This window comes from Bubalus kerabau, chromosome 6, assembly GCF_029407905.1.
Source record: "Bubalus kerabau isolate K-KA32 ecotype Philippines breed swamp buffalo chromosome 6, PCC_UOA_SB_1v2, whole genome shotgun sequence".
In the NCBI taxonomy this organism is placed as follows: Eukaryota; Metazoa; Chordata; class Mammalia; order Artiodactyla; family Bovidae; genus Bubalus; species Bubalus kerabau.
This window is the reverse complement of record NC_073629.1, coordinates 55,269,932-55,288,357: the sequence shown is the minus strand read 5'-3', so window position 1 is coordinate 55,288,357 and position 18,426 is coordinate 55,269,932. Positions and strand designations below refer to the sequence as shown.

The 18,426-nt window shown below is 40.5% G+C and overlaps 1 protein-coding gene across 4 annotated transcripts in view; it reads right to left on the bottom strand.

Annotated features, from left to right (window-relative positions):
• Positions 1 to 849: 849 nt before the first annotated feature.
• Positions 850 to 18,426, bottom strand: part of LOC129655165 (guanylate-binding protein 4-like) — a 60,036-nt gene continuing 42,459 nt past the window's right edge. For 3 of the 4 annotated variants that reach the window (XM_055585245.1, XM_055585244.1, XM_055585247.1), the window contains 8 exons: positions 15,966 to 16,075; positions 15,565 to 15,761; positions 13,775 to 14,020; positions 12,421 to 12,701; positions 9,965 to 10,177; positions 8,483 to 8,585; positions 7,957 to 8,150; positions 850 to 3,431 (listed from right to left, as the gene is read on the bottom strand). In XM_055585245.1, the coding sequence (XP_055441220.1) occupies positions 3,246 to 3,431; positions 7,957 to 8,150; positions 8,483 to 8,585; positions 9,965 to 10,177; positions 12,421 to 12,701; positions 13,775 to 14,020; positions 15,565 to 15,761; positions 15,966 to 16,075 (1,530 nt within the window). In that variant the 3' untranslated portion in view covers positions 850 to 3,245. Of the gene's footprint in view, positions 3,432 to 4,547; positions 4,618 to 7,956; positions 8,151 to 8,482; positions 8,586 to 9,964; positions 10,178 to 12,420; positions 12,702 to 13,774; positions 14,021 to 15,564; positions 15,762 to 15,965; positions 16,076 to 18,426 lie in introns of all 4 variants that reach the window. The other variant, XM_055585246.1, reaches the window with a different exon arrangement.

Here is an 18,426-nt window from a genome sequence, read left to right as displayed (position 1 = left end):
TGAAGTCGCTCAGTCGTGTCCGACTCTGTGTGACCCCAGAGACGGCAGCCCATGAGGCTTCCCCATCCCTGGGATTCTCCAGGCAAGAACACTGGAGTGGGTTGCCATTTCCTTCTCCAGTGCATGAAAGTGAAAAGTGAAAGTGAAGTCGCTCAGTCGTGTCCGACTCTGTGTGACCCCAGAGACGTCAGCCCATGAGGCTTCCCCGTCCCTGGGATTCTCCAGGCAAGAACACTGGAGTGGGTTGCCATTTCCTTCTCCAGTGCATGAAAGTGAAAAGTGAAAGTGAAGTCGCTCAGTCGTGTCCGACTCTTAGCGACCCCATGGACTGTGGCCCACCAGGCTCCTCCGTCCATGGGATTTTCCAGGCAAGAGTGCTGGAGTGGGGTGCCATTGCCTTCTCCACATGAGGTGGTAGAGGAGATAAAATGTAAACAGATCATTTCAATGTCGAAATTATATAAAAATCCTGTGCTACCGGGGTCCAGCCCCAGTGGATCCAGGGGTTTTTAAGGGGAGATGGCTTTGGCAATCAGGATATGATAGAATTAAAGATATAAAGAGTGGTTAAATAAGGATAGCTCAGTGAGAAAATTCAGTGGAGAAAAGAGGCTGAATAACTTGGTTTATGTGGAAAGCTAATAAAATTCCAAGATAAGGAATTTGTGTCACCTACATAGGCCGCAGGCATCCTCCCGTTCTCCAGAAGGAGAGGAGACACTAAGGCCTCCCCGGCCAGATCTTAGAAGCCCAGGCAAAATTAGTAGGCTTGACGAGCCTCCATTCTCCAGATGGGAATTAAGCCGGAAGGTGAGAGAAAGAACGACATGGGGAGACCAAGCTTCGGTGAGCAAGGCCCGCACTTTATTTTCCAAAGTAGTTTTTATACCTTAAGTTGTGCATAGAGGATAATGGGGGAAGGGGTAGAGTCAGCAGTAAGCCAGGCTTTCCTCTTGCAAACTTATCATATGCAAAAGTTTAGGTGAATTACATCATCTTCTGACCAAGAGGCCTGTTAACATTTTATGATCCTTTCTTCAGAAAACTTATTTTTCTCTAAAGGTGATTATTCTAAAGTCAGGTGCCACCCTCCAAAAGCATTAGATAAAGTTGCATTCCTATAGGGCAAAGGTGTGGTGGGCTATAACAAGAAAAGCATTAACTCAAGGGTCCAAGGTTACAAACATTAAAGCTACTACTTACATTCCTATACACCAATTATATTCATCAATACACTGCCAGGGACACAGTAGGTAAGGGATATGGAAACTTAGCAGCAAACATTGGCCCAGCAAGTGAAAAACCCTTCACCAATACAAGTTCTAATCAATCTTTTAACTGCTCAAAGGAATCTGTATTTAGACAGTTTAGAACATCTCATGTCTCTCATGGTTGGGAGGCTGTGAACAATCACATGTGGCTGGAAGAACCTGTTCAGGCAGGCTAGAGGACTTCCAAAGGAGTTTGTCGGTTGAAACACTCTTGTCACGCCCAGGAACTTTATTAACTGGAGCTGTAAGTTAACTCTTTTTCAGAGAGAGGTGGTGGGGGACAGCCCCCGTAAAGTCAGAGGTGTAGGTGAGAGCACAAAGCAGTAAAGTAGGCAGACTCTGGTTTTGGGGGTAGATGCTCGAGAATTTCCAGGGGGACTCCTGAGGCTCGATCTCGCCTTTGCATATGCCGAGTCTCCTTCCTCATGACCTTGCCATGGGCGGAGTTCCTCACGCTGGCTCTCGGCACTGTGCTCTGAGTGAAACATGGTACAATGGGGGCACAGAGAAGGGACACCACGCCCAGTTCATTTTAGGCACAAGGTCTAGCATTAGACAGCTGAGAAGAATTCTTAAATGTTGTGCTGAAATTGAAGAAAACCTCTTCTTTGAACACACTGTCTTCATAAGGTGTAGCAGGAATTTGGAGGTCATAACATTCCAGCAGACTTTATACCTAAAAATCACTTAGGGACTAGAAGTTCAAAGCCTTAGTGACAACAACAGTATGATACACATCTGGTGCTTTCTGCTTCCTGCTCTAAGTAGATTCCTCCTGCGGAGTTGACTTTTATTTCTCACAGTATTCAACACTGGCATCTTGTCATAAGAACATTTCCATCCCATGTATTATTATTTCTTATTTAATGTTAATAATTCTATTTATGTTTGAATAGGTGATAAATCATATAAAACATAAAACCCACAGAAGAATATGTCAGGTATTTTTTGTCTCAAATATGCAGGTCCATTCCTATTTTGCTCATGGACACCAGTTTCTTTCATGTTTCCAGAGATAGCAGATAATATATTCATATATTGATTATGTTTTAAATCAGTAATGCAACTCACACACTTTCTGCATCTTTTTTTTTCTTTTTTTTACTTATGATACATCCTGGAGATTTTCTCACATTACCACAAATAGAGTTTCCCTTTTCACTTTAGTGATACAGAGCATTCCTGTGTAGTTGTGTCTCAGGATTTACCTCACTAGCATGTGACAGGGGAACTTTAAAGATGTTTCCAGTCTTTTGGAATTACAACAATCCTTCAATAAATGTACCACCATACATTCCATATTCAGCTTGTGTACATAAATGTTTAAAATAAATCCCTAAGTGAGAACTTGCTGGATCAACAGCATTTGCATTTAAATTTTGGTATACATCTGTATCAATCTGCACTCTTCCTAGCAAATATCAGGCTGCCAATTTCCTGTAACCCTTGCCAGGCCAGTGTCCTGTCAAAACTATACTTCTTGGCCCACTGAGAGGTGACACAGTTATCTCCTAATTATACTTTGCATACCTTTTATAATCAGCAAAGTTAAACATTTTAATTATCTTCTTATATGTTTACCCATTTAAAAAATGTGGTTGTTGTCATTTCCTTGCTAATTTATGAGGGCTTGTTAGATTGAGCCTAAAGAAACTCTCTCCGTGTCTATATCATAGGTGACTGTCCCTTCTCTTTATGCTCTGCTTAAAACTTTGCTATGAATCAATCATTATCTTTTAACTCATTTTGCATTTCTTTAAATTGGCCAATTCAATCAAAATTATTTATATATTTGGATACCAGGCCCTGATTCTTTGGTAATAACTTCTTATTTTTAAGCCTTTCTTGATTGAAACTACTGTGACATATACTTCAAGGTTTAGCCACCCTTACATGAAGTTTTTTTTTTTTTTTTTTCATGTACTTAACAGGAATTGTCAGCTCATTTAACAACTCACCTGAGATCCATCATATCTATACACGGTTAAGAAATCTAGATCGTGAGGCCATTAATATAAGGCCAATTTGTGTCAGAAGCCTTACATTTTCAAGGAGCCTATCATCTTTAGTTCTTTCGATTTCCTTTTGTAGTCGAAGTATCTCTTCATGTAATTCATTGGCTTTCCTTTCAAATCCTTCAGCAAGCATTTCTTCTTGTACCTGTAAAAATAAGACAGTGCCCTGTTGAAAATATCCAACTATCAGAATTTTATATCTAAGAACTACAGGAAATCATCACCTGTGTCTATTTCTATATGGCCTTAGATGCTTTTTGATGAGTTTGTCCAATATTTCTAAATGTTTGGATGTGGGTGGGTAGAAAGAGTATTCAGAGTTTATAGCTTCCCAGGATTGACCTATACCAGTGACCCCAACCTTTTAGGCACCAGGAACCAATTTCGTGGAAGACAGTTTTTCCACAGACCAGAGGAGGGGGGAACGGTTTCAGGATGATTCAAGCATATCGTATTTATGTGCACACTATTCCTATTATATTATAAAGCAGAATCAGAGGGAGCCCCGAGCTTGTTTTCCTGCAACTAGATGGTTGCTGCTGAAGGGATGGGAGACAGTGATGTCTGAAACGTGCTGCTTATGTCCAGTCTACTAGGTAATCTCATTTCAGTTGCTGTTATTGCAAAAAACCCTGCTTCATGAAGACAGGATGTTGAAATGGAAGCAGGCTTTTCAGTGCTTTTGTGGCAACCTCAGGATATTTCACTTTGACGTTAATCTGGAAAGTATTTGACATTTGAAGCTGTCTCAAACATACTTTTAAGGCCACTGTCATTTGGGATTTCATGCAAATTCATCCTGTTCTAGCACAGATAAAGTTGATTCATTTGGTTTATTCACAAATGGGTCTTGGATCCTTTCCTTTCCAGTTTAGGGGTCTTTTGTGTTTGAGAAGTGAGGTTCAAACTGTTTTGAAAGCTGAGATAGGTGTTCACACACCGGTTGGGAGAAAGAGGCCCTGGCTCAGTCTTTTTCAAAATCTCTGCTAATGTTTGAAACATGTTAAAAATCCCAGTGTTCACTCATCCGCATACTTACAGTTTGCCTTTGAATGCAGCCATTTTATCTGCTGGCTTGAACACAGTTGTCATTTTCCCATGAAGTTGACAGATTGAGTTTGTTGAATATGTCACACAAGTAAGCAAGTTTGGGTCGCAACCCATTGTGTGTCACTGAAATGTGCCGCCAGTGCTGACTGTTTTTCTAAAAGGAATCTCTGGAGCAGCTCTCTTAACTCAAAAACTCTGGCCAGGGACCTACCTTTAGAAAGCTATCCCATTTTTGTGTATAAGAGGAGATGTGTGAGCTCTGCATCTGTTTCCTCACAGAGCTGGGAAAACAGACATGAGTTAAAGGTAGATACTTTAAATGGTTGACAATTTTAATCACATCGTGCAAAATGTTGTTACGTTCAGGTGACATTTTTCATCTAGCCAGCATCTTTCTAAGGACAACACAGTGCATAGACTCACATTTAGAAGCAAGCTCTTTGACCTGAACAATGAATCGAGAAAGCCATTCAGTCATGGCAGCCACTCTGTCCATGCACATAGCAACACAAATGCCCGATTCAGGTGTCCTGATATGTAATCATTCAAAGACTTGAATAGTTCTGTGGTTGTGGTGTTGGTTGGCAACAAAACTGCACATAACATATCCGCATGCACATCCTCTCATCCTCTGAAAAATAGATTCCTCAAAAACAAGATTGCTGCTTTGTTATCAACAATCATAGACTTGTCAGCCTCGATTGCATACCACCGTGACTCATTAAGCTCTGACAATTGTGCCTCAATGCCCTCTGCTATTTCATCACTTCGTCTAGTTATAGTGCTAGCCGAAAGAGGAACACGTGCCACCTTCTGAACTGCAGCCTCTCCTAAAAGTTCCTGACAAATGTCCTTGGCAGTTGGCAGGATCAACTCTTCACCAACTCTTCTTAGCTCTAGCATGTGGTTAGCCACTAAGAATGATGCTTTCAGTGCAGACATGTTTGATGAAGTGGTGGCCTTCAATAATAGCTTCTGTTCTTCTTGTTCACATTTTTTTCTTTTGAAAAACTGCAAAAGCTTGTCCTTTAATACAGAGGGCTTGGTTTCTATGTGGCGAATCAGTTTTGAAGGTTTCATGGCTTCGATGTGTAGCTGGTCACTACATATTATGCACAGTGGGTTGGAGAATGTGAACCACCTATTGCAATGGACCTGTATTTTAAGTAGGGCTTTTGGTATTTTCTTTTAAATGCAACTTTCATTTTGTTGGCAGTCTTACAGTCTTCTGTGGTCTCATCATTGGGTCTTTCCCCCTTTTCAAAGAAGCTCTCCAGTGACTTTTTTTTTTTTTTTAACTTATTTTGGCTAGGCTTAGCTTGTGAGCTCACCAAAACTGTGATTGACACAAGTGAGCAGTGTGGAAAAGAAGTGGGGACAGAAGTGGTAAATACAATAATCAGTGGGCCATGTATGGACTAAAATAAGTGTTGGATCCTTACTTGAAACCTGCCACCAGATGTACAATTGAAGTACATCAACTCACTTGCCAGTATAGAACCTGCCACTAGATGCAGCTTAATTGTCACTTGCCACTCACTGATAGGGTTTTGATATGAGTCTGCCACAATTGATTTATGATGGCTCTGTGCAGTCAAACCTCTCTGCTAATGATAATCTGAATTTGCAGTCACTCCCTAGCATCACTGCCTCAGCTCCAGCTCAGATCATCAGGCATTAGATTCTCATAAGGAACACGCAACCTAGACCCCTTGCATGCACAGTTCACGGTAGGGTTCAGGCTCCTCTGAGAATAGGCAGAGTTCAGGCAGTAATGTGAGTGATGGAGAGTGGCTGTAAATACAGATGAGGCTTTGCTCACTTGCTCACCACTCACCTCCTGCTGTGTGGCCCAGTTGCTAATAGGCCACAGACTGCTACCAGTCTGTGCCTGTGGGCTGGGGACCCAAGCTCTACACCATCTCCCTGGGAAGGGAGGATCTGTGCCTCAGTCAGGCCTTAAAGCTATACCAGTAATGTGTTCCAGCCCTAAGAATGCACTCTGGGAGGGAATGTAGGTGAATTCTGAATATTTCTCAGTTCCCCTGAGATAAAATGACCACACTCATGTCACAAATAATGAGATCTGCTGACCCTCTTTAGGACACTGACTATCAAACTCCAGGTTTGAACAAAGAATATATTTACTCTAGGTGTGTAAAATGAATCAGGCAGATCTGGAAACAAATGTAGCAAATTTTCGAGCTTTCAGCATCCCATATATCATACCAGGCACAATGTGATATCTTCAAGAGCAGATGGAACTATGCCAGGTCTCTGACGGTTGTACCAAAAATTCTAACGACTCTAACACTGAAGTTCTATTCATGTTGGGGCAAATATGACACTGTAATCACCACAAACAGCAGTTCAGGAGCCTGGGCCATGTTATTTTCCCTTCCAAACCCTAACACTACACAAGGCCCTGAGTCTTACAGAGGTGAGTCTTCAGCACAATCCACATCTCTTTGATGTTTACATGAAACATATGTCTTTGGAGTTCTCTCTGGGATCTGACTTAAGGTTGAAGTTCTATCCCTTTATTATTGAAAAACTAGCATTTTGTCCATCAGACTCTCAGTTCAGTTCAGTTCAGTCGCTCAATCATGTCCGACTCTTTGCGACCCCATGAACCGCAGCACGCCAGGCCTCCCTGTCCATCACCAACTCCCGGAGTCCACCCAAACCCATGTCTACTGAGTTGGTGATGCCATACGACTATCTCGTCCTCTGTCGTCCCCTTCTTCTCCTGCCCGCAATCTTTCCCAGCAACAGAGTCTTTTACAATGAGTCAGTTCTTCCCATCAGGTGGCCAAAGTATTGGAGTTTCAGCTTCAACATCAGTCCTTCCAACGAACGCCCAGGACTGGTTTCCTTTAGGATGGACTGGTTGCTTCTCCTTGAAGTCCAAGGGACTCTCAAGAGTCTTCTCCAACACCACAGTTCAAAAGCATCAATTCTTCAGTGCTCAGCTTTCTTTATAGTCCAACTCTCTCATCCATACATAACCACTGGAAAAACCATAGCCTTGACTAGACGGACCTTTTTTGGCAATGTAATGTCTCTTCTTTTGAATATGCTATCTAGGTTGGTCATAACTTTCCTTCCAAAGAGTAAGCATCTTTTAATCTCATGGCTGCAATCACCATCTGCAGTGATTTTGGAGCCAAGAAACATAAAGTCATCCACTGTTTCCACTGTTTCCCCATCTATTTCCCATGAAGTGATGGGACTGGATGCCATGATCTTAGTTTTCTGAATGTTGAGCTTTAAGCCAACTTCTTCATTCTTCTCTTTCACTTTCATTAAGAGGCTCTTTAGTTCTTCTTCACTTTCTGCCATAAGGGTGGTGTCAGCTGCATATCTGAGGTTATTGATATTTCTCCCAGCAATCTTGATTCCAGTTTGTGCTTCTTCCAGCCCAGCATTTCTCATAATGTCCTCTGCATATAAATTAAATAAGCAGGGTGACAATATACAGCCTTGATGTACTCCTTTTCCTATTTGGAACCAGTCTGTTGTTCCATGTCCAGTTCTAACTGTTGCTTCCTGACCTGCATACAGATTTCTCAAGAGGCAGGTCAGGTGGTCACACTCTGCCCACGCCCATCTAGACTTACCTTCAGCTTGTGCGCCAGCACTGCTTCCTGCTCTCTTAGAAGGTTTTCTCTTTCCATCTCGAACTTCTCTTTCAGTTGGGCTATATTTTCCTTGTGGCTTCTCTCTTGGGCCTCCATTTTTTGCTTCTCATCATTCAGTTTCTGTGTTAGCAGATCCTGTTTCATCTCTGCTGCTTGTCTCTTGGTACGTTCCTCTGTTTCACAAAAGTTTTAAAGAAATAACAGTTATGCTGAGCTGTACCTTCCTGAGCTCAAAGACTAAAATGACATTAAATTGGTGGGAAGGAGTCTGACTGTTTCTGCTACCTCATCCTGCTACCACATCAGACAGCCTGCTTCAGCACATGAGGTAGAAGCCCTGATTGGATGTACATAAAACCCAAACTCCCCTGGTTATTTCCATGTGTAGCAGAGAGGTTCCACAGAAGAAGAGATAGCTCTGGTTCCAGGAAGTGTTTGCTCCCACACCTGCCAAAGGGCAGCAGAGGAGCCACCTTCCCCTCTGAGAGCTCAGTCCTCCCTGTACCTGCCATGGCTTTGTCTGCATCCGTGAGGGCCTGGTCTGCCTTCAGGATGGCTTCTTCTACTTCTGCCTGTGACTGCAGGAAGCTCTGGAGGACCTGGTTTGCCTGAGAAAACAACAAGAAGCAAAGACTCATCAGGCAGCAAAGATGTAGTGTCTTGCTATGGAAATTATTGTTCAGTAAAGCTACAGATTGGACCCTATACGTTCTTCATCCTTCTTGGGGCCCCACAGTGGTTAAAGACCCTGTAATTCTGCGCAGTTGTACAAACACCAATTCTCTACTGCTTGCAGCTGTAGTCTCTGCACCTTGTTTTTCTTCTAATGCTCATCTACTCTTTATTAGGATATCATTTACTTGGGCAACTTAGTACATCCTCCCCATGTCATATTTCTCAACTTTATAATAAAGTGATAATATCTAATTTATATTATTTTGAGGACTAAATCGATAATCCAACCAAATCACCTAAGGTACAGTTGACGTAGTGAGTGCTCAACAGACATCAGCCATCATCATCATCACCACCACCATCACTGTCACTCATCCCTATCAATGTATATAATAACCATTGTCCCACCATATCCATTGACTATTTACATGTCCTTCTCAGGTAAGACCATAAGCTTCTTGGAAATAGCAGCTTTTCTTTAATTTTCCCTATTCTTTGCAGAAAGCCCATTTGAGGGAAATTTCTTTTTAAAATTTTGTTATGTTATTTTTATACAACTTTCAAAGGTTACACTGCATTTAAAGTTATGACAAAATATTGGCTATATTCCCTATACTTTGCAATACATCTTTGTAGCCTATCTTACACACAATCATTTGTACCTCACACCCTCCCTCCTGTATTGCTCCCACTCCACATTAGCAACAAATAATTTGTCCTCTATGTCTGTGAATCTTCTTCTTTTGTTATGTTTACTAGTTTGCTGTAGCTTGGGATATCAAATATAAGTGATATCATCAGTATTTTTCTTTCCCTGTTTAACTTATTTCTCTTAGTATAAGTCAATCCATGTTGCCACAAATGGCAAAATTTCATCCTTTTATTTTTTTAATAACTGAGTAAGTAGCATTCATATATATGCACATTCCACATCTTCTTTATTCATTCATCTGTTGATGGATATTTGGGTTGAATTCCATATCTTGGCTATTGTAAATAATGCTGCTATGAACTTTGGGATGAGAGTATCTTTTTGAATTAGTGTTTTGCAAAACCTAGTACATTGTTTGAATAAAAGGAATATTCTCTTTCATCTAGATCCTTGATAATAAGTCCCATCTTTGGGTAGAAATATTTCTGGTTTGTTGAAGAGTAGCTAACATGCTGTAGATATAAAAGCTGAAAATGTAAAGATATTGCCATGCTCTCCTTTCTCTACAAAAGTTGTGCTATGGTCTTAGAATTTCAAAAGAACCAACAAAAACCCTTGGTCTCCAATCAGTTGTTCTTTCCCAGTCCTCTTACTCCTCACCTTAACTCCTTTCCTGGGAATGAGTTTATAGTTCTCTTCAAACTTGTTCCTTGCTTCTAAGTAGCAATGGTGTCCTCCAGGGACAGAGAAAGTTCCCTCTGAAATACTTGTCATTAAGGGCTCTGAAAGCTTTTTAAGCTCAGCCTGACAATATCTGACAGATGCTTCTTCATTTTGCAACAAGAAATCATCTTTCTTTTTATTGATCATGATCTGTTGAAAAAACAAGGAGAAATGCAATAGAAAGGAGCTGTTAGAAGAAAACATCCAACTGTGATCCTCTTGAAGGAAGCAATGGGACAACATCAGTGCACATGAGACACAGAATAATAGATACAGAGTCAGGAGACTAGTTTTAGTCCCAGGTGTGACCAACTCTGTGTGACTTATAGGAAGTCCCTTAACTTTCTTGTCTCCATCTCAGCATCTGTGAAATGATGGGTTGGCAGATGTGAATTTCATTGTTCCTTTAAGAGTAGTAGGATTAATAGTGATAAATCCATCAACAATGAAAAATAGCAAGTTCAATATGATTTGAAGTAGGCTTTCTTAGGCATACTAGGTGCTTTAGATAAAATATATACATAGCAAATCAACTGCCTAACATAATGAGTGAAGTATACGCTGAACAGAGTTTTGAACTTTTTCTGAATTCTTGTTTCATTGAGGGGTTGATTGAGTGAAAATATAGGAACAGAAATTTCATACCTGTCCTAATAAATTACAGTTGGGCTGGTTTTCCTCTGAGAGATTTTTGTAACTTGTAGGACATACAAAGGTAGACTGAAAGACAAGGTTTCAGTGATGGTGCTAATGGTAAGTAGAATTATGAACTCTAAGAATTCTCTCCCTTGGTGTTCACACTGCATAGTCCCTGGACCTAGGAACAGGATGAACGTTGATCCTGTGTTTAGATTATGTCTTACGGCACAGGCTACTTTAAGAAAGTGAGATTACCCAAGTGGACATTACATAATCACACAAGCCCTTTCCACACAGTCTTCTCTAGTTGGTGGAAGGAGAGGTAACTGGAGTGACTAGAAACAAAAGCAGAATACAATGCACCATTGCTGGCTTGAAGATGAAGGGGGGTTCCCCAGAACCCATATGAGTTCTGATGAAAGATATATTCACATATTTACATACAGGGAGGACACTCTGGCTTATATATGATTTTTTTTTGTTTTTTTTTTTAATTTATTTTATTTTTAAACTTTACATAATTGTATTAATTTTGCCAAATATCAAAATGAATCCGCCACAGGTATACATGTGTTCCCCATCCTGAACCCTCCTCCCTCCTCCCTCCCCATTCCATCCCTCTGGGTCGTCCCAGTGCACCAGCCCCAAGCATCCAGTATATATGATTTAAATTAAACTTTATGCTAAATACAATAATCTGTTTTGTGGCCTATCAAAGATGTACATCTGTTCTAACCATTAAAAAAGAATGCATTTAAAAATCACAATGGAGTAACTGTTGGGCAGGAATTAAAAATTGAGCTTGGTGGCCATTGTGGATGTGGTTTCAGACATGTTTCTGCATCCCTGAGAACTTGAATCTTCTGAACTGTATCAAACTCAAGGATGCCACCATCCATTCTCAAAAGAGTGTCTGCTAGTAACTGGGAGCTGCACACTTAGGAACTCAAAGTGTACCATTGTAAAAATGCAATAGTTTCAGACCCCAAACAATCCTTCTTTAACAAGCACTCTTATTTCTTTCCAGCTACAATCTTAATTCTTGACAAATAATACAGGTAATTTTGTGGGTTTTGCCTATAGTAAGGGTTCCCCCCCACCCTGCATTTTGTCATGCAACAGAACAGAATTCAAGTTCTTCTTTAATCTGTATCTTCTGGGCTCTAGTCCTCATTTGGCTCAAATAAAACTCTTTTCTTATCCTGAGAAAAGTTGTTTACTGATTATTCTTGGTGGTATCGCTAAACCCATTTGACCCTTGATTTGTTTTCAGCTTGCTGTACTCCGAGCACATCACCCATACACACCCTGCACTGGCGTGTGACCTAAAAAAGTGTGAGCTAATAACTGTGTGTTGATTTAAGCACCAAAGCACAGGGTAAGTTGTTTACAGTAGAAAATAAAGAGGCCAGTTTTTAGGAAAAAAGAAGGAAAGTAGCCTGTAGAGTCCTGTCATTCACAAGAATCCAAAGTCCTTTTACAATGAGAAACATATGAATCATACATGAACAGAAGGCGCCTAAGAACATTTCTCATCCTCTGCAGAGGATGAGATGGTTGGATGGCATCCCCCACTCAGTGGACATGAATTTGAGCAAACTCCAGGACATAGTGGAGGACAGAGGAGCCTGGTGTGTTGCAGTCCATGGGATTGGAGAGTCAGGCATGACTGACATACTACTGAACAACAGCAACAACAAAGAACGTTTCTAGAACCACAGGAATCAGGAAGGATATATTCTAGATCACATTACCGCAAGCTTCAGCTGGAAATCCTGATTTTCATCCTTGAAAGAGCGCTCCATGAAGACTGCAATGGCTTCCCTCTCACAGGCTGCGTGCACCTCCAGCAGCTCCTGGAGCGTGTCTGTGGGGAGGCTCAGTCGCTGGGCCATCTGCTCACTGTAGTGGTCAGCTGCCTTCTGCACGGCTGCTGAGTTCTCCAGCTGGGCCAGAGTTGTCACTGCGTTCTCCAGACAAGGAACTGATCCACTGTTGATGGCATTTACATAGGCCTCCACCAGAGGCCCCAGCCCTGAATAATATATTACATTGTATTATCCAAAAAGTTCGTTTAGATTTTCCCATAAGATGCTACAGAAAAATCCGAGCACACTTTTTGGCCAATTCAATATTTTGAAAATAGGATGTTGTCATTCATTTTATGAACCTTAGATCAGTATCCTAAACATCACTAAAATTTTATTGAGCTTAAAATTTTCTTTTCTTCTCTTTCTTCTCCTCATCTTCATATCCTTCTCCTTTTTCTTCTATAATTTTCTTATAATAACACCAGTGTCCCCTATTCACTCTCTTTTATGGTTCTCAGTTCATCACAATACAATATTAACTGAATGACCTCAACAATATGTTCAAAGTTCCCCTGGAACACTTTCCCCATTGTAGCAAAATATGGAGAACTTACATATGTAAATAAATTGTGTATTTTGTGGGTACTATTTCCAAATGAAAATGCAGTGCCCCATGTAAAAATGTCATCAAGAATTTCCAGACAGTGACAAAAACATTAAAACAGACAGGGCACATCTCAGCTCAGGGCACTGTGAGACTGCTCAGGTAGCCTGTGCATGAAGCCAGCTCTGTTTATAAGACTGTATTTACATTTGTTTCTCAGTCTTTCAATGAGTTTACATGGATTCATGGTGTACTACTTATTTTCTGATTCATGTGAATTCACAAAATAACTTGTATATCCTCACTAGAAATACTTATCCACTGGATGGCTCATCATAATGAATATTTGTATCCTTAACATACCTTCAATGTAATATTGGGTTAGCCAAAAAGTTCGTTTGGGTTTTTCCATAACATCTTTCTGAAAACCTGAAAGAACATTTTGGCCAGCCCTACAGTTTCATGAGATATGACAGTCTTCAGAAAACCCTCATGTAGGGAAATTTTAACGAAGTAACATGCACTTCTATGTGGGGCATAAATATGTTTTTCCAAATTATATAGAGAAGACACAACTGAAAAAAAGAAAACACAATTATTGGCAATCCCAGAGGATATTCACACATTTCTCACCCACACATTCCTCACCCACACTGAATCACAGAGAGCCATGCTCTAGCAAAGGAGGCTCACTTTTCCCGGTGACAGTGATTCCTTCTTTTAAGGTCTTGGTCTTTGCATGGGTATAGATATATGAACAGAAATCTTTTGATTGCTTCTGGAAATTCTCATCCAGTTGATTATCTGGCATTCCCTCAAGATGGAGTAATTGTTTTTTGTTGCTTGCAGGACGGTCAAAGACGAAACACTTCCGTTTGGGAAAAAACTTCCTGATACACTCTCTGGGCAAGTTGAAATTTTGAATTTGGGGACCTTCATCTGCAAAAGTGGAAAAAGAGCAATCACAGAAGTGAAAGACTTCAGGTAAGGGGGCTGAGGACTTTCATTTCCAGGGATTTTTGTATCACTCTAATTCCTGTGCCAGTAAATCTTTTTCAGTCTTATGGTAATCTACCATGGAAACTCTGTTTTTGTACTGAGCCAAGAGTGAAGAAAGTACTCCTGAGGAGGAAGAAGAAGCATCCACCGCAACTGAAGAAACCTGTGGTTGTTTTCCTCAGCCATTATATAGTATGCCATGGATTAATTATTAAGTGAAGACCTCATACAGCTCATGGCAGAAACCCTGTTGGGGATTTATACAGACCGGCCAATGAACTTCCCTTGTGGCTCAGATGGTAAAGCGTCTGCTTACAATGCAGGAGACTCGGGTTCAATCCCTGGGTTAGGAAGATCTCCTGGAGAAGGAAATGGCAACCCACTCCAGTATTCTTGCCTGGAAAATCCAGTCCATGGGGTCTCAAAGAGTCGGACACAACTGAGTGACTTCACTTTCTTGAAAGATAAGCTAATACAAATAATTGTCAGAAATACTTTTCTGATCTTACAGTCTCCATTTCAGATATGAAATATGGGCTCAAAAGTAAAGAAATCATAGAAATAAGGATATTCACAGTATTTCTGGGAAAGAAACCATGTGGGAGACAAATGATACACAAGGCAGTGGAGTTTTACAAAATCAGAGTAAAAAAAAATGTGCATTCTATAAATATGTTTTGCAATTACTTTAGCATACACAATCTCATGGTAAGATTGGCCTAAATGAAACTAGGACACCTCATCAGTCTTTTGCGTCATTTTCTGTTGGAAGTGACAGTAGCATCCAGAGAGATTCTGAGCGTATATCTGCAGTTCCATAAATATTTATTGAAAGGGCAAATAAATGATTAAACAAACAAAATCAATATTTCTTCTAAGTACCACTCATTATTCTCTGCTAATTATAATCTGTTATAACTAATTTGTTATATAATATGACATACTATGTAAGGCTCTAGAATAAAGAGCGTGAGATTAGGCAAAAGCATTTGAAGACTTTTCACAGTCTCAGTGAAAGGACATAGCGATGCTTTTCTTTGGAACTAGTTGAGGTATAAATAATCTGTTTGTGAAGAATGTATCTATATAAGATAGTAAAATACATGGTGTGAAATGTATTTACAAATTAATTATTTTGCTTACTTTATGATTCTGTATTACTAATTTCAATTTGATGGGTTATATTTCTCAAATAGAAGAGGAGAAACACTTAATATGAAACACAGTATATGAGCCTTTCTTTTTCGTGGTATTACTTTTTCTAAAGTCATTCGGTAGAATATTGGATTCTAAATTTCCTCTGTGAGCTTAAGTTCTGGTCGCTGGGGTTTTCCCAGTAATAATGACTGAAGCCACCTCCCAGTCATTCACCAAGTACCATTAGCATGGCCTCAAATCCAACTTCAAATCAAGTTCCAACATCAAGGGCTCCATTGACCCCACTTCCTACTGAGCTTCCTACCACCCTGGCCTTGCTCTGATACCTGGAATCAACTTCAAGGCATTCTCCAGGTACTCATCTTCAGTGATGGAGTTCCCGTCTAACTCCAGCTCCAGCATGAAATCCCGCACAGTCCAAATAAAGTCTGGAAAGAAACTCACAAATCGGGCTGAATCCTCTACTTCATCAGAGCTGGAAGATGATTTGGTTCTGATCAGCTCTGTTAATTCAGTCACATAGCTGGGATCTTAGCTAAGGAAAAAGAAGTACTCTCCAACACAGTTTCCAGATCTCACCTCAAAACAAGTTTGATCATCATTCCCTTTTGCCCCATTTTCCATCTTCATCAACCATAAGAATGAAGTCATGGGCAAGAAAAAACAGTGTCAGTTGCTATTGCCATAAACTCAATGAAACACGGTGCTTCAATTCCTGAAAGGATACTGCAGCTGCTGCAAGGCCTGATCGTTGATGCTGTTCATGCTGTTGTAGATAAAGGTGCTGCTCAGGAGCACAGCCAGGGCAAAGATCCACAAGTCATTCTTGGAGTCCTCCTAGAAAGTATGTTAGAGAGTGAGGACACTACTTCTCACACTCTCATTCAGGTGTTCATTCACTATAACAGCTGTACTGTAACTCAGTTGTAAGGTAAATAAATTTTCAAGACAATGATAAATTCAAACTTTCTGGTATTGACATTTTCCCCTTCAAGTACTTCAGTGTGATTAGCTATTAACAGAAGTGAATGACATCTTATATGTGATTAAAATGTTTAATACAGTGCCTGGAACATAGAAGTTGTACAATAGTAAGTGGGCAGTGGTTGCTTTGTAAGTTTTTCTAGATCACAATGTATATTAGAGACATAAATACTATTTAATCAAATTCATCAACTGCTAACTATGCATCTAGATAGCAAAAGATACTTATTTGCTTACTAGGATATAAAGTTCCACATGATAATGCCCACCCTAGAGAGATGGCTTTCTTGAGGGACAGGTATACATGGGAACATACAAATCTATCCACAATGACAAACAGCCTGGCATGGAACCAAATGTTGTACTGTAAAAGACAAAGTGGCAACTCCCAAAAGACAGAAAAAAATGCTCTGTGCATTCAGAGCCAGAATTAATTATGCCTGATAGTGACATGATGGCATCAGGTTGAATGGAACTGGGCTTTCAAAACTTGACAGAATGTGGATTTGTGGAGTTATAGGGACTCTGCAGGTAGAAGGGCTCACAGAAGCTGATCACAATTGCAAGAAAGTGTGGTCATACAGAGAAATTACAAGGTTATTTTATTTGACTGAAGTAGTTTTTAGATGTTGAGGCTAAAAATGAGATTCAGAAGGTCATGAGTGACTTTGGAATTGATTTTATATATATATACTACAGAAATGGGCTCCCTGCCTGCCAATGCAGGGGACATGAGTCAAGAACACCCCCTGGAGAAGAAAATGGCAACCCACTCAAGTATTCCTACCTGGAAAATCCCATGAACAGAGGAGCCTGGCAGGCTACAGTCCATGGGGTTGCAAAGAGTTGGACACGACTTAGTGACTGAGTACACATGCATACTACAGAGATACATGACACACAGTGGGGCAGCAAGGGGTTCTGCTGCACAGACACAATATATTCCAAGTGATGAAAGGTGAGAACCAACAAACAAGAATACGCTACCCAGCAAGACTCTCGTTAAGATATGATGGAGAAATCAAATGCTTTCCTGACAAGCCAAAAATTAAGAGAATTCAGCACCACCAATCCAGCTTTGTTTGTTGTTCAGCAACAGCAACAGTTGCTCAGTAGTGTCCAACTCTGTAAATCCCATGGACTGCAGCATGCCAGACTTCCCTATCCTTCACTGTGTCCCAGAGTTCACTCAAATTCGTGTCCATTGAATTGGTGATGCCATCCAACCATCTCATCCTCTGTCACCCCCTTCTCCTCCTTCCTTCAATCCTTTCCCTCATCAGGGTCTTTTGCAATGAGTCAGCTCTTTGCATCAGGTGGCCAAAGTATTCAAGCTTCAGCTTGAGCATTATTCCTTCCAAAGACTATTCAGGGTTGATTTCCTTTAGGATTGACTGATTGGATCTCCTTGCTATCCAAGGGACTCTCAAAAGTCTTCTCCAGCACCACAGGTCAATAGAATCGGTTCTTTGGTGCTCAGCCTTCTTTATGGTCCAACACTCACATCCATACATGACTACTGGAAAAACTATAGTTTTACTAGATGCACCTTTGTTGGCAGAGTGATGTCTGTGTTCTTTAGTACACTGTCTAGGTTTGTCACAGATTTTCTTCCAAGAAACAAACATCTTTTAACTTCATGGCTGAAGTCACCATCTGCAGTGATTTTGAAGCCCAAGAAAATAAAATCTGTCACTGTTTCCATCGTTTTTCCATCTATTTGTCATGAAGTGATGGGACTGGATGTCATGATCTTCATTTTTTGAATGTTGAGTTTTAAGCCAGCTTTTTCACTCTCCTCTTTCACTTTCATTAAGAGGCTGTTTAGTTCTTCTTTGCTTTCTGCCATGGCATAAGGGTGGCATCATCAGCACATCTGAGGTTCCTGATATTTCTCCTGGCAATCTTGATTCCAGCTTATGCTTCATCCAGCCTGGCATTTCTCATGATGTACTCTGCATATAAGTTAAATAAGCAGGGTGACAATATTCAGCCTTGACATACTTCTTCCAAGTTGAACCAGTCTATTATTCCATGTCCAGTACTAATTATTGCTTCTTGTCCTGCATACAGGTTTCTCAGGAGGAAAGTAAGGTGATCTGGTATTCTCATCTCTTGAAGATACTTCCACAGTTGTGATCCACACAGTCAAAGGCTTTAGCGTAGCCAATGAAACAAAAGTAGAAGCTTTTCTGGAATTCCCT